Source organism: Kwoniella newhampshirensis, chromosome 12 (assembly GCF_039105145.1).
Source record: "Kwoniella newhampshirensis strain CBS 13917 chromosome 12, whole genome shotgun sequence".
Classification (NCBI taxonomy): domain Eukaryota; kingdom Fungi; phylum Basidiomycota; class Tremellomycetes; order Tremellales; family Cryptococcaceae; genus Kwoniella; species Kwoniella newhampshirensis.
In genome coordinates, this window is record NC_089965.1 from 1,212 (window position 1) to 19,012 (window position 17,801).

General features: G+C 53.4%; 8 protein-coding genes across 8 annotated transcripts; 3 read left to right on the plus strand and 5 right to left on the minus strand.

The window, feature by feature from the left end:
- Nucleotides 1–613: 613 nt before the first annotated feature.
- On the minus strand, nt 614–1,426 carry IAR55_005590 (uncharacterized protein; the record flags this gene model as incomplete). The annotated part of the gene is made up of 1 exon (XM_066948681.1): nt 614–1,426. The coding sequence occupies one exon, from the start codon at nt 1,424–1,426 to the stop codon at nt 614–616; it is 813 nt and encodes a 270-aa protein (XP_066800454.1).
- Nucleotides 1,427–1,858: 432 nt separating this feature from the next.
- On the minus strand, nt 1,859–3,873 carry IAR55_005591 (uncharacterized protein; the record flags this gene model as incomplete). Its single annotated transcript, XM_066948682.1, has 6 exons — nt 1,859–2,323; nt 2,391–2,699; nt 2,970–3,124; nt 3,181–3,325; nt 3,509–3,750; nt 3,801–3,873. 6 exons carry the CDS (start codon nt 3,871–3,873, stop codon nt 1,859–1,861), a joined length of 1,389 nt encoding a protein of 462 aa, XP_066800455.1.
- A 325-nt stretch (nt 3,874–4,198) lies between these two features.
- On the minus strand, nt 4,199–7,081 carry IAR55_005592 (uncharacterized protein; the record flags this gene model as incomplete). The annotated part of the gene is made up of 8 exons (XM_066948683.1): nt 4,199–4,814; nt 4,859–4,938; nt 4,991–5,858; nt 5,911–5,990; nt 6,047–6,164; nt 6,217–6,322; nt 6,389–6,701; nt 7,001–7,081. The coding sequence occupies 8 exons, from the start codon at nt 7,079–7,081 to the stop codon at nt 4,199–4,201; spliced, it is 2,262 nt and encodes a 753-aa protein (XP_066800456.1).
- A 296-nt stretch (nt 7,082–7,377) lies between these two features.
- On the plus strand, nt 7,378–10,085 carry IAR55_005593 (uncharacterized protein; the record flags this gene model as incomplete). Its single annotated transcript, XM_066948684.1, has 2 exons — nt 7,378–7,530; nt 7,584–10,085. The coding sequence occupies 2 exons, from the start codon at nt 7,378–7,380 to the stop codon at nt 10,083–10,085; spliced, it is 2,655 nt and encodes an 884-aa protein (XP_066800457.1).
- Nucleotides 10,086–10,900: 815 nt separating this feature from the next.
- On the plus strand, nt 10,901–12,914 carry IAR55_005594 (uncharacterized protein; the record flags this gene model as incomplete). The annotated part of the gene is made up of 8 exons (XM_066948685.1): nt 10,901–11,117; nt 11,172–11,331; nt 11,391–11,493; nt 11,551–11,763; nt 11,828–12,070; nt 12,127–12,442; nt 12,495–12,747; nt 12,800–12,914. 8 exons carry the CDS (start codon nt 10,901–10,903, stop codon nt 12,912–12,914), a joined length of 1,620 nt encoding a protein of 539 aa, XP_066800458.1.
- Nucleotides 12,915–13,194: 280 nt separating this feature from the next.
- IAR55_005595 (uncharacterized protein) lies at nt 13,195–15,113 on the plus strand (the record flags this gene model as incomplete). Its single annotated transcript, XM_066948686.1, has 8 exons — nt 13,195–13,276; nt 13,418–13,743; nt 13,794–13,946; nt 14,020–14,332; nt 14,381–14,408; nt 14,468–14,530; nt 14,599–14,704; nt 14,943–15,113. The coding sequence occupies 8 exons, from the start codon at nt 13,195–13,197 to the stop codon at nt 15,111–15,113; spliced, it is 1,242 nt and encodes a 413-aa protein (XP_066800459.1).
- A 69-nt stretch (nt 15,114–15,182) lies between these two features.
- On the minus strand, nt 15,183–16,229 carry IAR55_005596 (uncharacterized protein; the record flags this gene model as incomplete). The annotated part of the gene is made up of 1 exon (XM_066948687.1): nt 15,183–16,229. The coding sequence occupies one exon, from the start codon at nt 16,227–16,229 to the stop codon at nt 15,183–15,185; it is 1,047 nt and encodes a 348-aa protein (XP_066800460.1).
- A 71-nt stretch (nt 16,230–16,300) lies between these two features.
- On the minus strand, nt 16,301–17,422 carry IAR55_005597 (uncharacterized protein; the record flags this gene model as incomplete). Its single annotated transcript, XM_066948688.1, has 3 exons — nt 16,301–16,378; nt 16,427–17,244; nt 17,296–17,422. 3 exons carry the CDS (start codon nt 17,420–17,422, stop codon nt 16,301–16,303), a joined length of 1,023 nt encoding a protein of 340 aa, XP_066800461.1.
- Nucleotides 17,423–17,801: the final 379 nt, after the last annotated feature.

Sequence of the window (17,801 nt, forward strand, 5' to 3'; positions counted from 1 at the left end):
TGACACCTGTATGGCGGGCACTGACAGCACGAATCATTTCATAGCGGTTTTGCGCTTTGTACGGCTGCTATCGTACCTTCGACCGCCTGCAGCGTTACCCACAGATGTCAACAGGTGTCAAAGCGGTGTCAAATAGAGAACTACAGCTCCCCGCTACTGGTGCCTAGCATCGGCTGACCTTATTGACAACTGGACGGCCGGCTCTGACACCTAGCATCGTCCCAAACCGATTTCTCCACCATACGGGTGAGATCTCCAGACTTGCTTTCCTAACGCTACGGGTTTCAGATCGATCCATTTCATGTTCCATCGATGGTGTTGAGCAATCGAATGCCCCTTGAGCTGCACCCATTCTTCGATCCGCCCGTGGCATCAGAATTTGTGTGAACAATCGTGATACGCATTATTGACGCTACTACACTCTTTACATCAACAACGGGAATATCGACCCTACGTATAGGTTATGTCTATCAGGCGTTGGATCGACTGTGCTACTACCAAGTTCGCGATGTGTCAGCGATACTTTCCGAGATAAGCAATAGGCAGCTTCCGACTGCTTATCTCGACTCACCAAGCGCATCTCGCCCACCGTGCGACGAGCGTGTAGTACTCCTTACACGCTGAACGCGGACTCCACTGCTCTCCAGTAGCGCGATTCATCTGCCACGGCGTGAGCCACATGCTTGCTATTCTCGAATCGCTCTGAGCTCGTGTTCCACCCTCGGGCTGCGGCATCTCGCATGCTTTCCTCCACGGCTGACCAAGGAACCATCCTGTCCGCGCGACTGTAGATGTATCGTCTCTTTCTCCCAGTCGCAAACAAGTCCGGGTCGTTCAATTGCGATCGTAAGCGAGCGATGGGATCGATGGTATGAGTGGCATTTAGATAAAGAGCCCACGAGTACAGGCCAAGCCAGAGGGCAGGCCCTAAGACCGCGGACAGGGGAAACTGCCTGGTGATAGGGGGCAAAGACAGGGAGATAGCCCGATGAGCGGATGGCACGTCGCCGGAACCTGGTGCCGAGTCAATCACAAGACTTCGAAGAGGAAGAGGCGCGTGAGCGTGTTCACGATACAGATGTGCGAGACGGTTGATCGAGCTGACACCTCCATTGGAATACGCGGCCGCAACGACCCGCTCACGGTCGCTGGCCGCTAGACTGAGGATAGCATCCACTGCAGGCTGCATGAGTATGTCGTAGTCGGTCCACGACGTCCAGAACATGTGCAAAGCGGTGCTCCTGACGTGTACGATGGTGGAGGAGGGGAATAACTCGGCATATCGGTTGGCATACTTGGCGGCGAGTCGATCAGGGGCATCCATCCACGTGCATAGGATGACGAGTGGGAGGTTGGCATTGATCGTTGACGTCGGTATGCGTATCTGGACCAGGGAGCTGAGGCGCTTGAACGATGAAGTTGACATGAGGCTACTCCGTGACGAATGATGGCTGAAGGTGAGCGATGAGGTGATGATGGGAGTCAAGCTTTATCGTGTTTGAAGGCTGAATATTAGGAATGTCGTCTAGATGTTGTTCGGGTAGAGACAGGCCGGACCGCCGAATCGCGATGTCCCCATCAGGGAAGCAGACCGCCGCACTTCTCCGGCGAGACATTCATTCGTGGCGTACATCGGCTTTCTCCTCAAGGCATTCTCGATATGCGTATCAGCTGCTACGTATCAGACCGCGTTGAGGACTTGATCTCGATGACGGACGACCCTGATGGACGACACCGATGCATAGGACGCGGTCAAAGATAGCGTCGCCGGCTCCGAACAGACGTCCACATGAACCTCGCCCCACACTCACGTCCCTACCAGAATACCTCCCAGTGTTCGACAATAATGCATGGTTCGCTAATGTTGGGCGTGTAATGAGGAAGCGATGTGCTTCACAATCTCCTCTACCGTCTCATTCTCTATGACCAGCTCGACATGTTGATCCGGCCTGATGAGGACCGCATTGCCCTTACTCAAACCATATCCATCCGGCACCTCGTCCGTGAAAGTGAAGTCTTTGCCGCACACGACCAGTCTGGCCGGGATAGAGCTGCGCTGCAACAGCTCACACAGCTCGACGTATTTGCGTTGGTTTGGACCACATAGAACGACGTAAGAGTCGGGCGGTATCAGATCAAGGAGTGAGTATTGCCGCTTCTCCTTCTGCTCGTCGGACATGTCATTGCCCAAGTAGGCGAAATCGACAGGAGGAAGAGACGGGAGGACTGACGTGTTCTTCGCGTTGATCCAGGCATGTACGAGTCTGGCTCCTCGTCTATACGCCGGGATGTACTCGGTCGTTCTCTCGGCGTTATACCCAGGCTCGTAGACATACCCAAGATCAAGATTCACCTATCATGAGCGGACGTCTTGGAATGAAGCGACTCACACTGTTGAACTGATCTGCCTGATCCTGGACTTTCTCTTCGATGACCTGTCTCTGTTCCGTGTCCGCCAGAGCCGCGTGCATAGCAAGGGTAGCCTTTTCCACGTCCGGCTCCGTCGTCTTGAAAGCCTTGACCAGATCGAAGACTTTTCGTCCGTAGAAGACCGATTGCCAGGCGTTTCTAAGTGCGACAGGTTGACGTTCAGCCTGATAAGCAGCAAGAACGGCAGAGAGATCCGCCCAGCCATGATACGCCGCGGCGAGCTTGTACGCGAGATTATGTGCGTCTGTTATCAGCTGTTGTTGCAGATTCTGCACCCACCTGCAATGCCCGTGTTCAGACCAAAGCCTCCGGTGGGAGGAAACGAGTGCGCCGCGTCCCCTGCAAACACTATTCGACCGACGTAATACTCGTGCGCGACTTCCCGGCGGACTCTCCAGGGCAGAGCGCTGAGAAAGGTGAAGGGGATGTCACAGCCGATGGCAGCTTGTATGATCGTTTGGCATTTCTCGGCGGTGAAGGACTCGACGGACTGTTGTGAAGACTGGACGCGTGAGCAATGTCTCTCTTCCAGCACTCACATCAAAATTGTGTAATAGTACGAGGTTCCCGCTGAGGTCATATGCGATGATGACCCCTCGCACTGCTGGGTCCATGATCCAGTGCAACATCCCGACGCGATCTTCGACAACAGGCCGCAGATCAGCCCGGAAGTGAATTGTCATAACCGTGTCGGCTGGAGTTGCGTAAGCGAGCGATCGACTCGTACTTGGTTGCTCGATTCTGACTCACCGCTCTCCTCCATCTCAGACGAAATACCCAGAGATCTCACAATCTTCGAATTTGCGCCGTCACACGCGATGACCAAAGCCGAGTTCATAGACAGCTGCTCCCCGGTGTAGGTGTTTTCTATGGTTGAAGTGACCCCTGTGTCGTCCTGAAAGGTCAGCGAATGTACACATCTGCCGTTCTCACCTGCACCGACGACTTCCAGGTCCACCCGCGTCTTATGTCAACGTTTGTCCGTTGGTCCAGCATATCCGATATCAGATTCTCAAAGTCCGGTTGTGGTATGTTATGCAAGATCTAACATCAGCTCGACCCACTGAGTGGAGCTCACCTCGGGTGTGTACTCCAAAACATCTGGCTCCAGCCTAAAGAATGGCAAGATCCCGACTTCCTCTCCGCTGAGATTGGTCACAAATCTGACCCACCGAGCATCTTCTCGACTCGTACCGTAGCTTCTGATCTTGCTAGCAGGTAGCCCGTACTGCCGGCAGACCTCGAGTGATCGTGATGAGATGACATGTGCCTTTGGCGCTTCGAGATGAGCGAGATGCCGATCCAGTAGGATGACAGGGACTAAGGAATCGCTGTGGGTCAGGACACTTCTGAAGGGATCGATGACTAACCTTCTAGACGTGACAGCATTAGCGCTTGAAGCAGTCCGACAGGACCAGCTCCGACTATGAGGACTGGCTGCATCGTCCTTGCACTCTGCGCTCAGGGAAGCCAGGCTGATCGGGAATGAAGCTGGTAAGTCGAAGTTGAAAACCAAAGATCACTTCCGAAAAGACAGCAGCGACGACGATCAAAATGATGACGCGCCGTCCGTGTGATCGAAGCGGGTGTGATCGAAACGGGACCAGATATGATTATAGTTGTCGTCGGGTCATTGACTGAAGCCTAGAACAGCATACACACGAAATCGGCGTTGGCGATGATACATGAGTTTGATATTGTCATTCTATGTATGACTACAGTTCGTACGCGAGACGAAAAACTACGTTTGATCTCACCCTTCCCCTCTTCATCCCCACGGAAGGGGAAAGATCTGACCTTTTGGCGTGCTCGTACCCGACGCAGGGTTGATATCTGGAAACACTCCGTTCATATTATCTACACCAGAAAATGAGTCATATCCGTTAGGATCCAACATCAAAGCGGTGGGCCAAGAATCATTGGCGCTAGGAGAAGGCGCTCTTGACGCGAGATAGGCAACGGTATCGGGACCCGAGAGAGCCGATCCAGGTGTAGCAAATAGATGGTGAAGTCGAGATATTGGACCAGCAGCCTCTTCTCCTTGTCTTGCTGGTGGAATATGAGAACCGATATCGAAAGACGCAGTGGTCCGGTGAGCGCCTATCAACGTTGACAAGGACGAGTCGACCGGCATCGGCGGAATGGGAGCAAGGTCTATGATGGCTGATGAAGTCGACTGCAATTGTGCCGGAACCTCCAGCAGAGCATCCTCAGGCGATTCAGGAGATGGATCAGCATGATTGGATGCAGGTGGTTTAGGTGGTGCATTGCTGCGAGCGTTCTCCTGAGCGATGCGGGCCCGTCGGGCGAGGAAGATTTCGTAACGCCAGAAGGATTCGGTCCAGTCAAACTCCTTGTCTGCATTTGTGATGCAGTGGATTTTCCTGAATACATGGGTCAGAAGGAAGTTATAGATAACTGGACTCACTGTAGGACAGCCAAAATATCTTCATCAGTCAGACCATCGACGTAACCCATTTGAATCATCCGATTGATCGCCTCGGGGTACTGCGACAAGTGTTTGCTTTAGATCCTCGCCTGTCGAAGAAACGAGACTCACTATCAAAGCGACAAGCGAGCAAACTCGAGCCAAACGACGAACAACTTGGACCAGAACGTCCAAGGCGCGCAGGATCTCTTCCCTTGACATTGGGCTTTCGGAGTGCTCCATAGCCAGTCGAGTCGGTTGAAACAGAAGAATCTCAATCGCATTGTAAGCGTGCATGGCAATCTGCGGATCGAGAGCGACATCATAATCCAAAGCATCTGCGAGGATCTGGCACAGCGATCGTGCGCTGGCAATCAGAGCACGCCGTTCCAGACTCGTTTCGTATGAGGCACCAGGGACGTGCTGAACGACCAGCATTCGCAGCAATGTGCGGTGCCGCTGACAATTGTTCCGGACGACGTGCAAAAGGACCAGCGACGGCCGCCTCTCCCGATAGATATGGTACAGCGATCGAGAGTATTTCAGGTCGGGAGTGAGCGTGTCCAGTAGGCTGTTCGCCTTGTGTTCAGCGGCATGTGCAGCATCGACAATGTTCCCAGCCTGTATCATACGCCGTTGTATGCGGGAATGCGTCAGCGCAAGAGCTTGGCGTGCACACATCGCCCTGAGTAGATGAGCCGACATGTCGAGGGTTTCTGAGTTGTTGACGTCCGTGATGACCTGCGAGTGGACACTAGTTGGTAAGAGCGGCTCGGTCGTGACTTGTTTGTGAAGGAGGAAAGGCCGTTCATCGCACGGGAGTTGAATCGTGAAGGCATCCTCGTGTATTGTCGAAGCGCCGAAAACACCTCCGTCTAACGTCGCGTCCAGAAACCACACGGACCAAGCTAGCCTTCGCAAGCTCTCCCGTCCGAGTAGCGGTTTAGCGGCTTGACGTGGCCATTCGTCTAGTTCATGGAGGCGGAGGAAGGTCATCATCCTAAACGTCAAGTGTTCAGTGAATGTCCTGTCGAAAGACGTAATTTTCTCACCTGACGGCCATACCAGCCATCACCATTCCCCTCGAATATCGTCCATTGAGGAACTCATACGTTTGGCACAGGACCACCTCCTGCGAGAACAAGCTAGCAGTAGGTCGTGTCTCCCTCATAGGACGGGACCGCTCACCATCAATTCAATAGCCCCAAACTCGCTCATGACCTGAACGTTGAGGTTCTCGCCGACGTCTATTACCCACTGATCGGCGATCTTCAGGCGCTCAGATTCCACAGAATGACCAGAGAACCTGGGAGACCAACCTGTAAGCACTGCCATTGAGTTGATCAACCGAGACCCACCGTAATGCATGTGCCGCCATCAACAAAGACAATCCTTTTGGAGCTCTACCTTGTTCCTCCAGCTCCCAAAAGTCCGCTTCATGGATGAATGACAGGTAGCCAAAATCTGCGACGAACGTCAACGACACGATGGCAGCAGTTTGAGACCTGTTGAATTCGATCAAGAACTCACGATGAACGGTCGCGAAGTAAAGCCGTACCAAGTCCTTCAGATCAGGTATCGGTCCGTCCTGCATGGATACCGGTGTGCTGTCGGGTGTTGACATCTTAGGACCCAGAGCTAAGATGGCGGTACCCAGACCAGAGGCGGTCGGACCAGGGGTAGCTGACACATTGCACGGGATGTCCAGACTGAAATTGGATCCGCCGCTCACGTCCATGGGAGATTCCCTGCCGATGTCGGTAGCCTGATGGCCGCCTCTCGCGTTCCATCGACATGCTTCTCCTCGTTCCTGGCACGAGTTGCAGACAGCGGCTTTTTTCGTCTGAGACACAACGGATCTGGTCGTCAGTGCTTGACAGCAGATTGTGACCTACTCGTTTTTTACGACACGAATCGCAACTGGAGGCCGGTCGGGGGTTCCGGTGCTTTCGAGAAGTAGATACGACATCTGGCCATCGGCAGGAAAGGGATCGACCAAGGCATCTACCACATGTAGGGTGTAGCTCGTCGCATTTGATCTGACTAAGCTGTCAGCAAGTCTGGAAGTCTACCGGCATGCGGTATTGAGTGCACAAAATCGGCAGAACACTGTCCCGACCGCAAGACCTCAGCCCCACTCACACGCGTCTGTCGGCACGGAAGACAGCCCCCTCTGCTTCGACGATTAGACGGTCTAGCGGGTTCCGAGGCATCTCTAGGCATCTGTGCTTCAGACTCGGTGTCGTATGAAGATGCAATCCAGGTATTGAAAGCGATGGAGATATTAGGCGAATGTTTAAAATCGATCACTTGTCAAAGGCGATGCAACGATGTGTTCCGGTTACTTCTGTAGCCTAATTCATCCGACCGGTTCCATTCCTCGCCGAGACGGAATATCACGTCCGGTTGGGGATGATCGTACATTTGGTATGCATCTGTTGAGCGTTGTTGTATTATCAAACGTGTATCATCTTCATTCGCTATTCACTCGCCGTCTTCACTCGAGATACCGTGGCATGATGACAATCACTGCCTGCGAAATCGACAAGGTCGCATTCGAGCATTATGCCAGTCCTCTTGGGATCAACACACCTTCGCCGAGGATCTCATGGACGATTGCACGGGGAGCAAAGGAGTGGTACCAATCTGATTATGAGATAGAAGTTAGAACCGTAAGCCTCTCTCGTTGTGGTCTACCAAGCAGGACTGACTCGTATGGTGTCAGGCCGGTGAGACAGGACATGCCGAAATCCACTCTGTGAAGTCAGATAACTCAATACTCGTACCATGGCCATCTACACCTCTTGCCAGCCGACAGCGTGCTCTTGTGCGTGTTCGAGCACGCTCAACGGACGGTGATTGGACGGCCTGGAGAGAGACTGAGGTGGAGGCGGGCCTGCTAGACAACCAGGAGTGGAAGTCATCGTTCGTTGCTTGTTCGCCCCCACCCACACAGTCCGATTCCAAACGACCCTTTCGCCTTCGCCAGATCTTCACGATCCCATTGGGTCAAGGTACCGGAAAACCACCTCAAGCGCGTTTGTACGTGACCGCGCTGGGTGTGTACGAGGCATACATGAACGGCGTCCGGGTAGGGGACGATATCTTGGCGCCAGGATGGACTAGTTACAACTCTCGGTTGGCCTACCAGACTCACGACGTCACCCATCTGCTCCGGGAAGGCAGGAACGTGATTGGCGCATGGGTGGGCGAAGGATGGTACGCAGGCAACTTGGGATACAACGGCGGCTCGAGAAATATCTTTGGCGAGCGACCAGCCCTGCTCGCTCAGCTGGAGATTGATGGCAAGGCCATCCAAACTGAGTGGGAATATTCTTTCGGCGCTGTTGTCAGCTCTGAAATTTACAACGGTGAGGTTTACGACTCACGACTTCCCGACAACGACGATCTAGATGTGGGCGAATGGTCCCCGGTCGAGTCTTTCCCTATTCCCGACGTCAAGCTGTTCAGCTCTCAAAGTCCGCCGATCCGTGCTGTGCAAGTCGTGAGACCTGTCAAGATCATCACCACTCCTGGTGGCAATACCGTGGTCGATTTTGGTCAGAATCTCGGCGGCGTTATCCGTCTATTAGCTGAACCCTCTTCGACCTCGGAGCAGAGATTAGTGATCCGACATGCAGAAGTCCTCGAGCATGGGGAGCTCGGGACTAGACCTCTTCGTTATGCGAAAGCGACCGATACCATACATCTCGGTGGTGCAAGGGGCGTCAAGGGATACATGCCCAAGTTTACATTTCACGGCTTCCGCTATGCAGAGGTCACTGGCTGGCCAGGCATCACACTGGACGATCTCGAGGCGATCGTCTTCCAGTCTTCCATGCGACGAACAGGTCACTTCCACTGTTCCCACCCCCTGATCAACCGATTACACGAGAACGCGCTATGGTCCACAATCGGAAACACAATCGGTCTTCCAACCGATTGCCCACAGCGGGACGAGCGGCTTGGCTGGACTGGTGATGTCTGTGTCTTCTCCCCGACCATGTCGTACTTGTTCGACACCTCCGGCTTCCTCAGTGAATGGCTGCAGGACTTGTGGCACGATCAACGAAAGCTTGACGGAGTCGTGCCCATCTTCATTCCCGATACCGGCACCGATGTCTCCACGCCAGAAGCTATCTGGGGCGACGCCGCTGTAGTCGTCCCGCATGATGTCTATCTTGCTTATGGCGATACTGCGGTCCTTGAACGACAGTTCCAGTCGATACGAATGTGGCTGGACCACGGTGTCAAACGAGATTCGATCACTGGGATGTGGAGTCGAGATCGCGACCAGCTTGGAGACTGGCTCGCTCCGAGAGCTCCGCCTGAGACGCCGAACATGGGACCCACCGACAACATGCTCGTCGCTGATGCGTGGCTTATCCATTCCACTCGAACAGCAGCGAAAATCGCCAGGGTGATTGGAAAGCAAACGGAAAGTAGCATGTACACGCATCAAGCCAGCAGGCTCACGGAAGCTTTCTACAACGAATATGTAACCGCTTCCGGCCGATTAGTCAGCGAGACTCAGACAGCTGTGTGCTTGCTGTTGCATTTTGAGATCTACCCGGAGTCTTGCAAGTCAGGGGTCGACTATCGGTCGGTCTTTGCTGAGCGTCTCAGCGAGTTGGTCGTCAAAGCGAATTGGCTCATTGACACCGGTTTCGCCGGCACACCTATCGTGTTACCTACGCTTGCCGATCACGGACACTCTTCCCACGCCTACCGCATGCTTCAGGCCACTCAATGTCCCTCATGGCTCTCTTGCGTCCTGCTCGACGCGACGACTATCTGGGAAAGGTGGGACAGCATGCTCGCTGACGGCAGTATCAATCCCGGCGAGATGACCAGCTTCAATCACTACGCTTTAGGCAGCGTTGCCAGCTTTATGCACAAGCATATTGGTGGATTGAGTCCCCTTTCGCCTGGATGGAAAGACATACTAGTTCAGCCTCAGCCCGGTGGCACGGTCACTGCAGCGTCGACCAGCCACATCAGTCCTTACGGGATGATCGAGGTGGAATGGGAGATCCAGGACGAGCAGTTGCAAGTTGTGGTCGAAGTCCCACCGAACTGTACCGCACAAATCGTTCTACCAGGCAAGAAAGCGACCGCTGGTAGTGGTCGACATCAATACACAGTCCCATACCTCTTGCCGCAGTTCCCTCCCGCTGTCCTCGTGCCTCACTTCGCGCCGATCCGGCCCAATGACTACGCGGCCTAGGGGCGTGAGTATTTACGACTTTCTTCGCGTCTTTTCTGTGAGATGTATCTAGTGAATTTCATGCATGACCAGTGCTTTCAATCACTCCGGCCAGCTACGATTTGGCTCCAGTCGAGCAACATTAACCTGTCTGAATGCATGTTGGTTCCACACATACGCTGCACCCGAAATCGTTTCAGAGTCAAGACCGTGGCCAGTCCAGGAACCGTGACCAGTCCCGGCGATGTTCCTTCCAACTACAAAGGGGCTTTCGAGTGTCAAGTACAGTTCTACGTACAAGGATTCATGACTTGACTATACCAGGCATGAGAGCATCATACCTCTCGGACCGTCTATCGTACCGGACAGTGACCGCACTTCTTCAGGTCGAAAGCATCGGATACGCTGAAGTTGGGCGATCGATCCACCTAGGACCTTGATCACGGGACTGCTGCTCTAGCCGTAGCGATGTGGTTGTCTGCCCAACGTCATGTCCCATAATTGGACGCGCAACGGTGTCTGTCCCAGGGTTATCGACGAAAGCTCCTGCCTACAACCGATCCCGGTCCTCGGTGTTATCGTTGCAGCGCTTGGTCGAATACCCTTTAGCCGGCTGTCGCTAGCAATAGGCTAAGTTCTCCGGCACATCTGCCCTGTGACCCCGGGGGGCCAGCTCCAGACATACCGCCAGCCCCGCATTTGGGAGATCTCTGGGCATCTTTAATCGCCCCTAGATATAAAACCAGGCAAAAGGAGTGAAAAGAAAGAACACTTCTTCGCTTCTTCAGCTCTTGGTGACTCTTGCTCTCGACTGATCCCTCACTACTTCTAGCATCATGTCATTGTCACCCCTCGACGAGAAGCCCGACATCATCCACAATGAGAACCAAATCGAGCTCGGACATACCGACGCGAAAGATGACGCATATAGCAAAGGACAGCTAGCGACTGGCTACGAGACGCTCACGATCCCTCAAACAGTGGGCAAGTTCAAGTGGGCATTTGCGTTCTGCTTCATGGCTGCTTTCGCCGGAGCGACGGATGGATACCAGAGTGAGTCGCGGTGTCTCTCTGAATTAGTACAGCACCAAGGTTGACAGTTCACAGTCGGTATCAACGGTAACATCATCGCGAATCCCGGCTTTACGAAGCAGTTTGCGACGACCACAGACAGCAAGGGTGAACCGGCACTTTCTGCTTCGGTCCTTTCCGCTATTGGCACCATTCAATCGGTCGGACAGATCATTGGAATGACCACTCTCCCTTTGTAAGCTTTTAAACATCGGCTGCGACAGAAGATAGGCTGATTAGTTGGCCACTCTTCAGCCTCGCTTCAAGATACGGGCGCAAGCCTGCCATGTTTCTACTTTGGGTCATTCTAGCTGCTTCCGTCATCTGCGAATCGACTGCGCATCGGTGGCAGGTCTGGGTAAGTTGTCGACCGTCAGGAGGGCCGTGTTGCTGTCCACTCACCTTTGGGGTCTAGTTTGTTGCCAAACTCCTCTCCGGCATGGGTGTCGGATCCCTCCAATTCATCACCCCGACCTATATCTCAGAAGTCGCGCCTACTCGAGTACGAGGCTTCCTCTTGATGATGTACAACTTCTGGTTCTCCGTCGGCGGATTCTTTGCTCCGGTCGCCCTGCAAGTCATGTCCACCTATGCTCCCGACAACTTCCGAACACCGATCTATACCCAGGTGGGTGTCGTCTTCTAGACCTGACCCAACCGTGTGTGCTTTGGACTGACAATGATAACCGTAGTGGGCCCAAATCGGTATCATGCTCATCATCTACATCATTTTACCGGAATCGCCTATGTGGTGTGCCAGCCGAGGTCTCGAAGACCGGGCCAAGAAGAGTATGCGATGGATATACCGAGGCGTCGAAGACTTCGACGCTGACCAGCAATACGAGACCTATGCTCTCACCGTCGCTCACGAGAAGGCCGTCGCCGCCGCAACAGGCCGTGAAAAGTGGTACGCCATCTTCCAGGGCAGTAACTTGGTGAGTGGAGAGCGAGCTACCGTACCCCAGTCGTCATTAACGCTAAACCTCCTCAGCGCCGAACTCTGGCCAGTACTTGGGCTCTGAGTGCCCAACAAGTTCTTGGTCTCACTCTTTTCTACACCTACGCCTCGTTCTTCTTCAAGACTGCTGGAATCGCCGACCCTTTCGCCGTCACCTGTATCACCAACGGTATCCAGCTCGTGATCATCATTGTCGTCGCTGTTGCAGTCGACTACGTGGGACGTCGAGTGATCTGCTGTAGCGGACTTTGCATCATGCTCACCGCCGTGACCCTCATTGGCATTTTGGGAGTAGTCAAGACCACAGAGGCTTCGAACAAGCTCCTCGTCTTCTTCTCCTGTGTCTACAGTGAGCCGCTTGTGCTGCTTCACCCGAGAACGGTTGCTGACTTGCCGTTCAGTCGTTGGACTTCAATTCTCTGGATCAACCGGATGGGGTTTTGTCGGCGAGTTGTCGTCTCAAAGACTACGACCTTACACAGCTGGGTTCGCGGCGGCCATTTCGTGTGTGGGCGGTGTCATCATGAACGTCTTGGTCCCATACATGCTCAGTCCGACAGCCTGGAACTGGGGTTTGAAGACAGCTTTCTTCTACACCGGCCTCGGTGCACCCGCTGCCATCGGAGCTTGGTTCATTATTCCGGAGCCTAAAGGGTGAGCTTCGATTCTCTCGACTCATTCAAGATCACAGCTGATCTTGGACTAGGCTCACTGCTGCTGAACTGGACGAGCTTTTTGACTCTGGTGTCAAGCCTTGGAGGTTTCACAAGACCAAGACTGCTCTGCAGCGTCAAATTCAAGAGCAGGAACAGGCTCGTTGATGATTGCAATTGGCACTGGCAAAGGTCAGACTGGGCCATTCGAGAGTAAGGAATTTCACGCAAGTGCAACTGTAGTCAGTATTCATGTATCATGCAAACATGTCACTCAAAGTCCGAACTCAACCCGAGATCCCATCAGACGGTGTGCAGAACGGTCGGAAGCGTAGACGCGCCCTTGTCGTTCGGTCGTCTCCGAACGCTACCTTTCTCCGTTTTATTTATATCGGAGAGATGTTTGATCGATGCGGTTTCTTCATCTTGCTTTCTCACCTCAAGCACGATGTCTGACCCGTCTCAAAGCGTGCTCATTGTGGGTGCCGGTGCATTCGGTCTCAGTACTGCGCTCTTCCTCGCCCGTCGAGGTGAGTCCCAACGATACGAACATAGCTGACAAAAAGGCTACACCGATGTCACCGTAATTGACCGAGTTCCTTTCCACAAAACACATTACAATCCGGACGATGGGTGAGTGGTAATTAGGGTCCGCTCTCGCTGATAGACAGCTGTGATGGTGCTTCCGCGGACATCAACAAGATCTTCAGGACGGGATATGGTGACCGCAAGATGTGAGTTGTATGTCAAAGCTCGTGTTGATGTGATTAGGTACGAGCAGCTGGCGCTCAAAGCGTTGCCCATATGGCTGGAATGGACCAAAACCGTGCACGACGCGTCTCCGGCGGATCTACCCGACGGACTGACTCCTGAAGATGACCTGCTCGACCTGTGTGGATGTATGAGACTCTGCGAAGGAGAGAAGGAGACCGAGTACCATCGCGTCAATGTGGAGAGCGTGACAGGAGGTGGAAGGCGGGAACGGATTTTCTTACTGGTGAGTGCGATGGCATTCGCAGGATGAGAGCTCATCCCTGGAGCTTGCAGAAAGACGAAGCGGACTACAAACGGGCTCTGGAGGAGGACGAGACGGAACCATACCTCCATCGGGCAACCAAGATGCAACGATTTGGTCAATTGCTCAATGGGAACATCCACGGTTTCCTCGACATGGACTCGGGATACACTCGAGCGGACAAGGTGAGTTCTTCCCTTGATGTGACACGGCTGACACATATAGGCATGTACCTACGCTCTGTACCTGTGCAAGAAGGTAGGCGTCAAATTCGTCCTGGATGAGGTCGCGGGCAAATTCGATAGCTTCGTTCGATCCGGCCAAACGGTCCTCGGGGTCAAGACGAAAGACGGGGTGGAGCATCTCGCCGACAAGACCATCGTTGCGTGTGGTGGATGGACCGAATCCATCGTCCCCGAGGTGAAGGGGCTGCTCGAGACCACCGGCGGTTCGGTTGCATTTGTGGACATCCCGGAAGACAGACCGGATCTCAGGAAGAGGTTTGGTCCGGAGGAGTTCTGTGTTTGGCAATTGCAACTTGGCGAGGGCAAAGTGGGAACCAAGTGGGCTTGTTCCTGATTGACATGAAATCTTCTTAGCTAATGGTGTTGGATGACAGTGACGGAACGACTGGAATGGGAGGATTCGTGAGCGAGCAGTGTGAAGGTCTGTATTGATCATATCAGCCCGCAGATCCCCTCGGCAGGATCAAGTTTGGATATCGGGCAGTCAAATATACCAACTACGAACCGCATCCTGTGACTGGACAGTGAGTTGTGATGTACGGTCAGTATCGCTGACGATCAGACCCACATCCACTCCACGAACGAGGTACAGCGAGACACCGCTCAACAACGTGCCGAAGACCGCACTGGAGGCTATCAAAGATAATCTTCGTCAGGTCTACCCCGAGCTGGCAGAGATCGGGATCACCGGGGCCAAGGTAAGCGCATTGCGTTGAACCTTGTTGATAAGCAGCTCTGTTGGTACACTGATTCTATCGATAACCACTTCGTCGGCGACTATGTGCCCAACACCAACGACACGCTCTTTGTGAGTAAGCTCTATCTGAGCTTGGCTGATATGTAGATCGCAAGCGGTGGGTCAGGACACGGTTTCAAATTCTTGCCAGTGATGGGAGAGGTGAGTTGACCACGCCTCGCCATCGCTGACACTCGTAGCACTTTGCAAATTCCCTCGAGAAGAAGCCAGACCAGTTCACGCAATATTGGAGATGGAGAAGTGCCAAGCCAGGCGAACGTGCCAATGGACTGGAAGAAGGAGAAGACGGTCCCCGAGTCCTTCGCAAGGTGGAATTGGCCACCGAAGCGGACTGGAAATTCGACATCTGATCATATTGCTGAACCTATGACTTTAGAATGCATAGAGATTCTGATCTATCTCAAACCTAATTTGGTGAATTACCATCCGAAATGCTGCGCCTCAAAGTCTACACCGCCGACCAGTTTCTTCTTGTACTCTTCGTACAATCTTACGGACTCGCTGACAGTGAACACCATCCCACCCGGCCCACATGCTGTGACTAGAATGCCGCTGGGACTATGTCCCTCCTTGGCACCTCGCTCAATGGTCTCGTCAGTGATACCGGACAAGACAGCGATGAAGCTCGGTCGGAGTGTTTTCACAGTGATGGAAGAGAGCACCTCAGACGATGTGTTGCCATTCGTCATCGTCAAAGAGGTAGTCGTAAAAGTATTGAGATCGCCACTTTCCAGTCGCACCGACTTGTCATCTTCCAGTGAGGCCGATGATGAACCGCCGCTTGAGCCAGATGAAGGCGAGTAGGGCAAAAGATTCGGAGGCGAGTCGATCGAGCATCTTGTGATGAAGACGTGTACTCGAAGAGCTACCGGTCGAAGCCCACCCTGTGCTCTAATACACTTTTGTTCCCATCGCTTTGCCTCGTCAACAAGATCCGAGAGGATCTTGACAAAGGGTTTAGCAATCTCTTCCGTCCGTACCAGCCACACAAGGTCTATCGTTCTTGTTCTCACCGCACCCGTCGGAGCTCGAGCGATGAGACCTGTAGCGTGACCTAAAGCCGAAGTGATACCAGAACCTCCAGCCACAAGCATGGCTCCAGAATAGGAGCTGATCATGGTGTTGCCGAGACCACCATACGGTCCTTCCAGGATGATGGTTATGTGCCTGCCCTTCTCCCCTGTCTCTGTGATCGACCCTGCCGCAGCGTGATGGTTCAGGCGAGTCGTCCAATCTCCAGCCTTCTTACACATCAAGACCAGACCCTCGCCGTTTGGTGCAGAAGCGATTGTGAAAGGGTGAGACTCGAAACCTCGAACAAGTCCGAATGCTGGGACTCGGATTCGAACGTGCTGACCTGGCCTCCAACCTGAACGTAACTCTGGGATAGTGATGAGAGTGGTGTCTGCACCTGGAAGTGCCACAATTCGAGCAGTAGCAAGGCGCGTCTTGAAGATCGAACACATGATGGAAGCGCCGTAGATCGCACCACATGCTGCACTGGGATCGGCTTAGCGGGGTCCACTGGCAATTGCACTTACGCATAAGGCATGGCTCTCGGCCTGTGGAAGCCCAAAGCAACGATCATTAGGATAACACCGGCAACGTGGCAGACCTTGACTATTGTCAGTCCCTTGTGTCGACCATGAGAGCCGGAACTCACTTTGAACACCCCATACCACATATTCCGGATCATAGGAAGTGAGGAGACGACCATGATGAACAATGCGATCAATGCCACGTAGCCCCAGATAACGTAGCCCAGATAGGCATGCTCGTTGACATTATCGGCTCTGACCCACTTGACGACTGCGGGAATAAGCGTGGCTTTCAACTTGACCGACTCACAATATCCCACGGTGTGGATGACTGTCGCCACGAAAATCAATCTTCCGACGACCTTGTGAAAGATCCTTAACTTCTCGTAGCCGTTACTGACGCACAACCCAACGATATTGCCTCTCACCGCAAGGGCGATTGCCACGGGCATCAAAGACATGGATACTTCTCCGGACCGCATGTAATCTTCACCGTTGCCTTTGTGTTTGGTGCTGGGTGTCATGTCCGCACGGTAGCTGAGGGAGAATACGGCGAGGAATACGAGGCACAGGATGAAAAACAGCTGAGGAATCGACATGTACGATCGGAAAGGATTGGGGAATCGAGACAGAGGTGCGAAAAGTAGTGCCGATGAGTATGGGAGATATGCCAAAAGAGGTCGAACATGTGGCGGTGGGGCTGTTTGAGGTACGATCTCCTCTTGCATCTTCTCGTCGTAGACCGTGGTCGATTCAAGGGCCAGCTTGCCTTGCCGGAAGAACCACCCCTGGGCGAGATCTCCTCCACGGGTTGCCGATGCGCTGGAACGAGATGGCAGCGGAAGAGAGGCATACAGTCTTGCGAAGAATCTGGCATGAGTCATAAGCATGCCGAATAAAACGACAGCTGTCACAGCGAGTAGTATATCCCTTGGCATCTCCCCTGCCACATACGCATGATCAGTATCGCTAATCAAGCTAGAAATGCACTCACTGTCCAATCTGTTCCTCTCTTTCCTCTGATCAGCAACAATTTTCGTCCAGTTGACCGCTGTGGACGTGGCCAGCTCGACCAGAGTTACGTTCGGGTCGTACATAGCATGCGCAGCTTCAGCAGACATTTTCGCAGAATGAGGTGATGAGCGGCCGACTCTTCGTATCGAGACAGGATGATCCGAAGAAGAGCCCGTTCGTTGCACTGGGCGACCGTCGAGTATATAGGTCGTGAGAGCAAGCAGATGGTTTCCGTGGACAGGGAGCCATGCCGAGAAGCTTGAACAAGAAAAAACGGATGAGAACTTATTCGCTGACCTTGCCCAGCGGTACAGAGCGATTCCCAGTTTCTCTCGACGTCTGCAGTAATCTGATAAAGATTGATCCAGGGTCCAACGCCTCGATCCCTTTTGCTTCCATCCGAACGGCCGTCATCTAGTGTGATTTGCCATTTTCCCTTTGCACCTTCGGCCGCGTTACCCATAAACGAAGTCCACTTTGACTGTA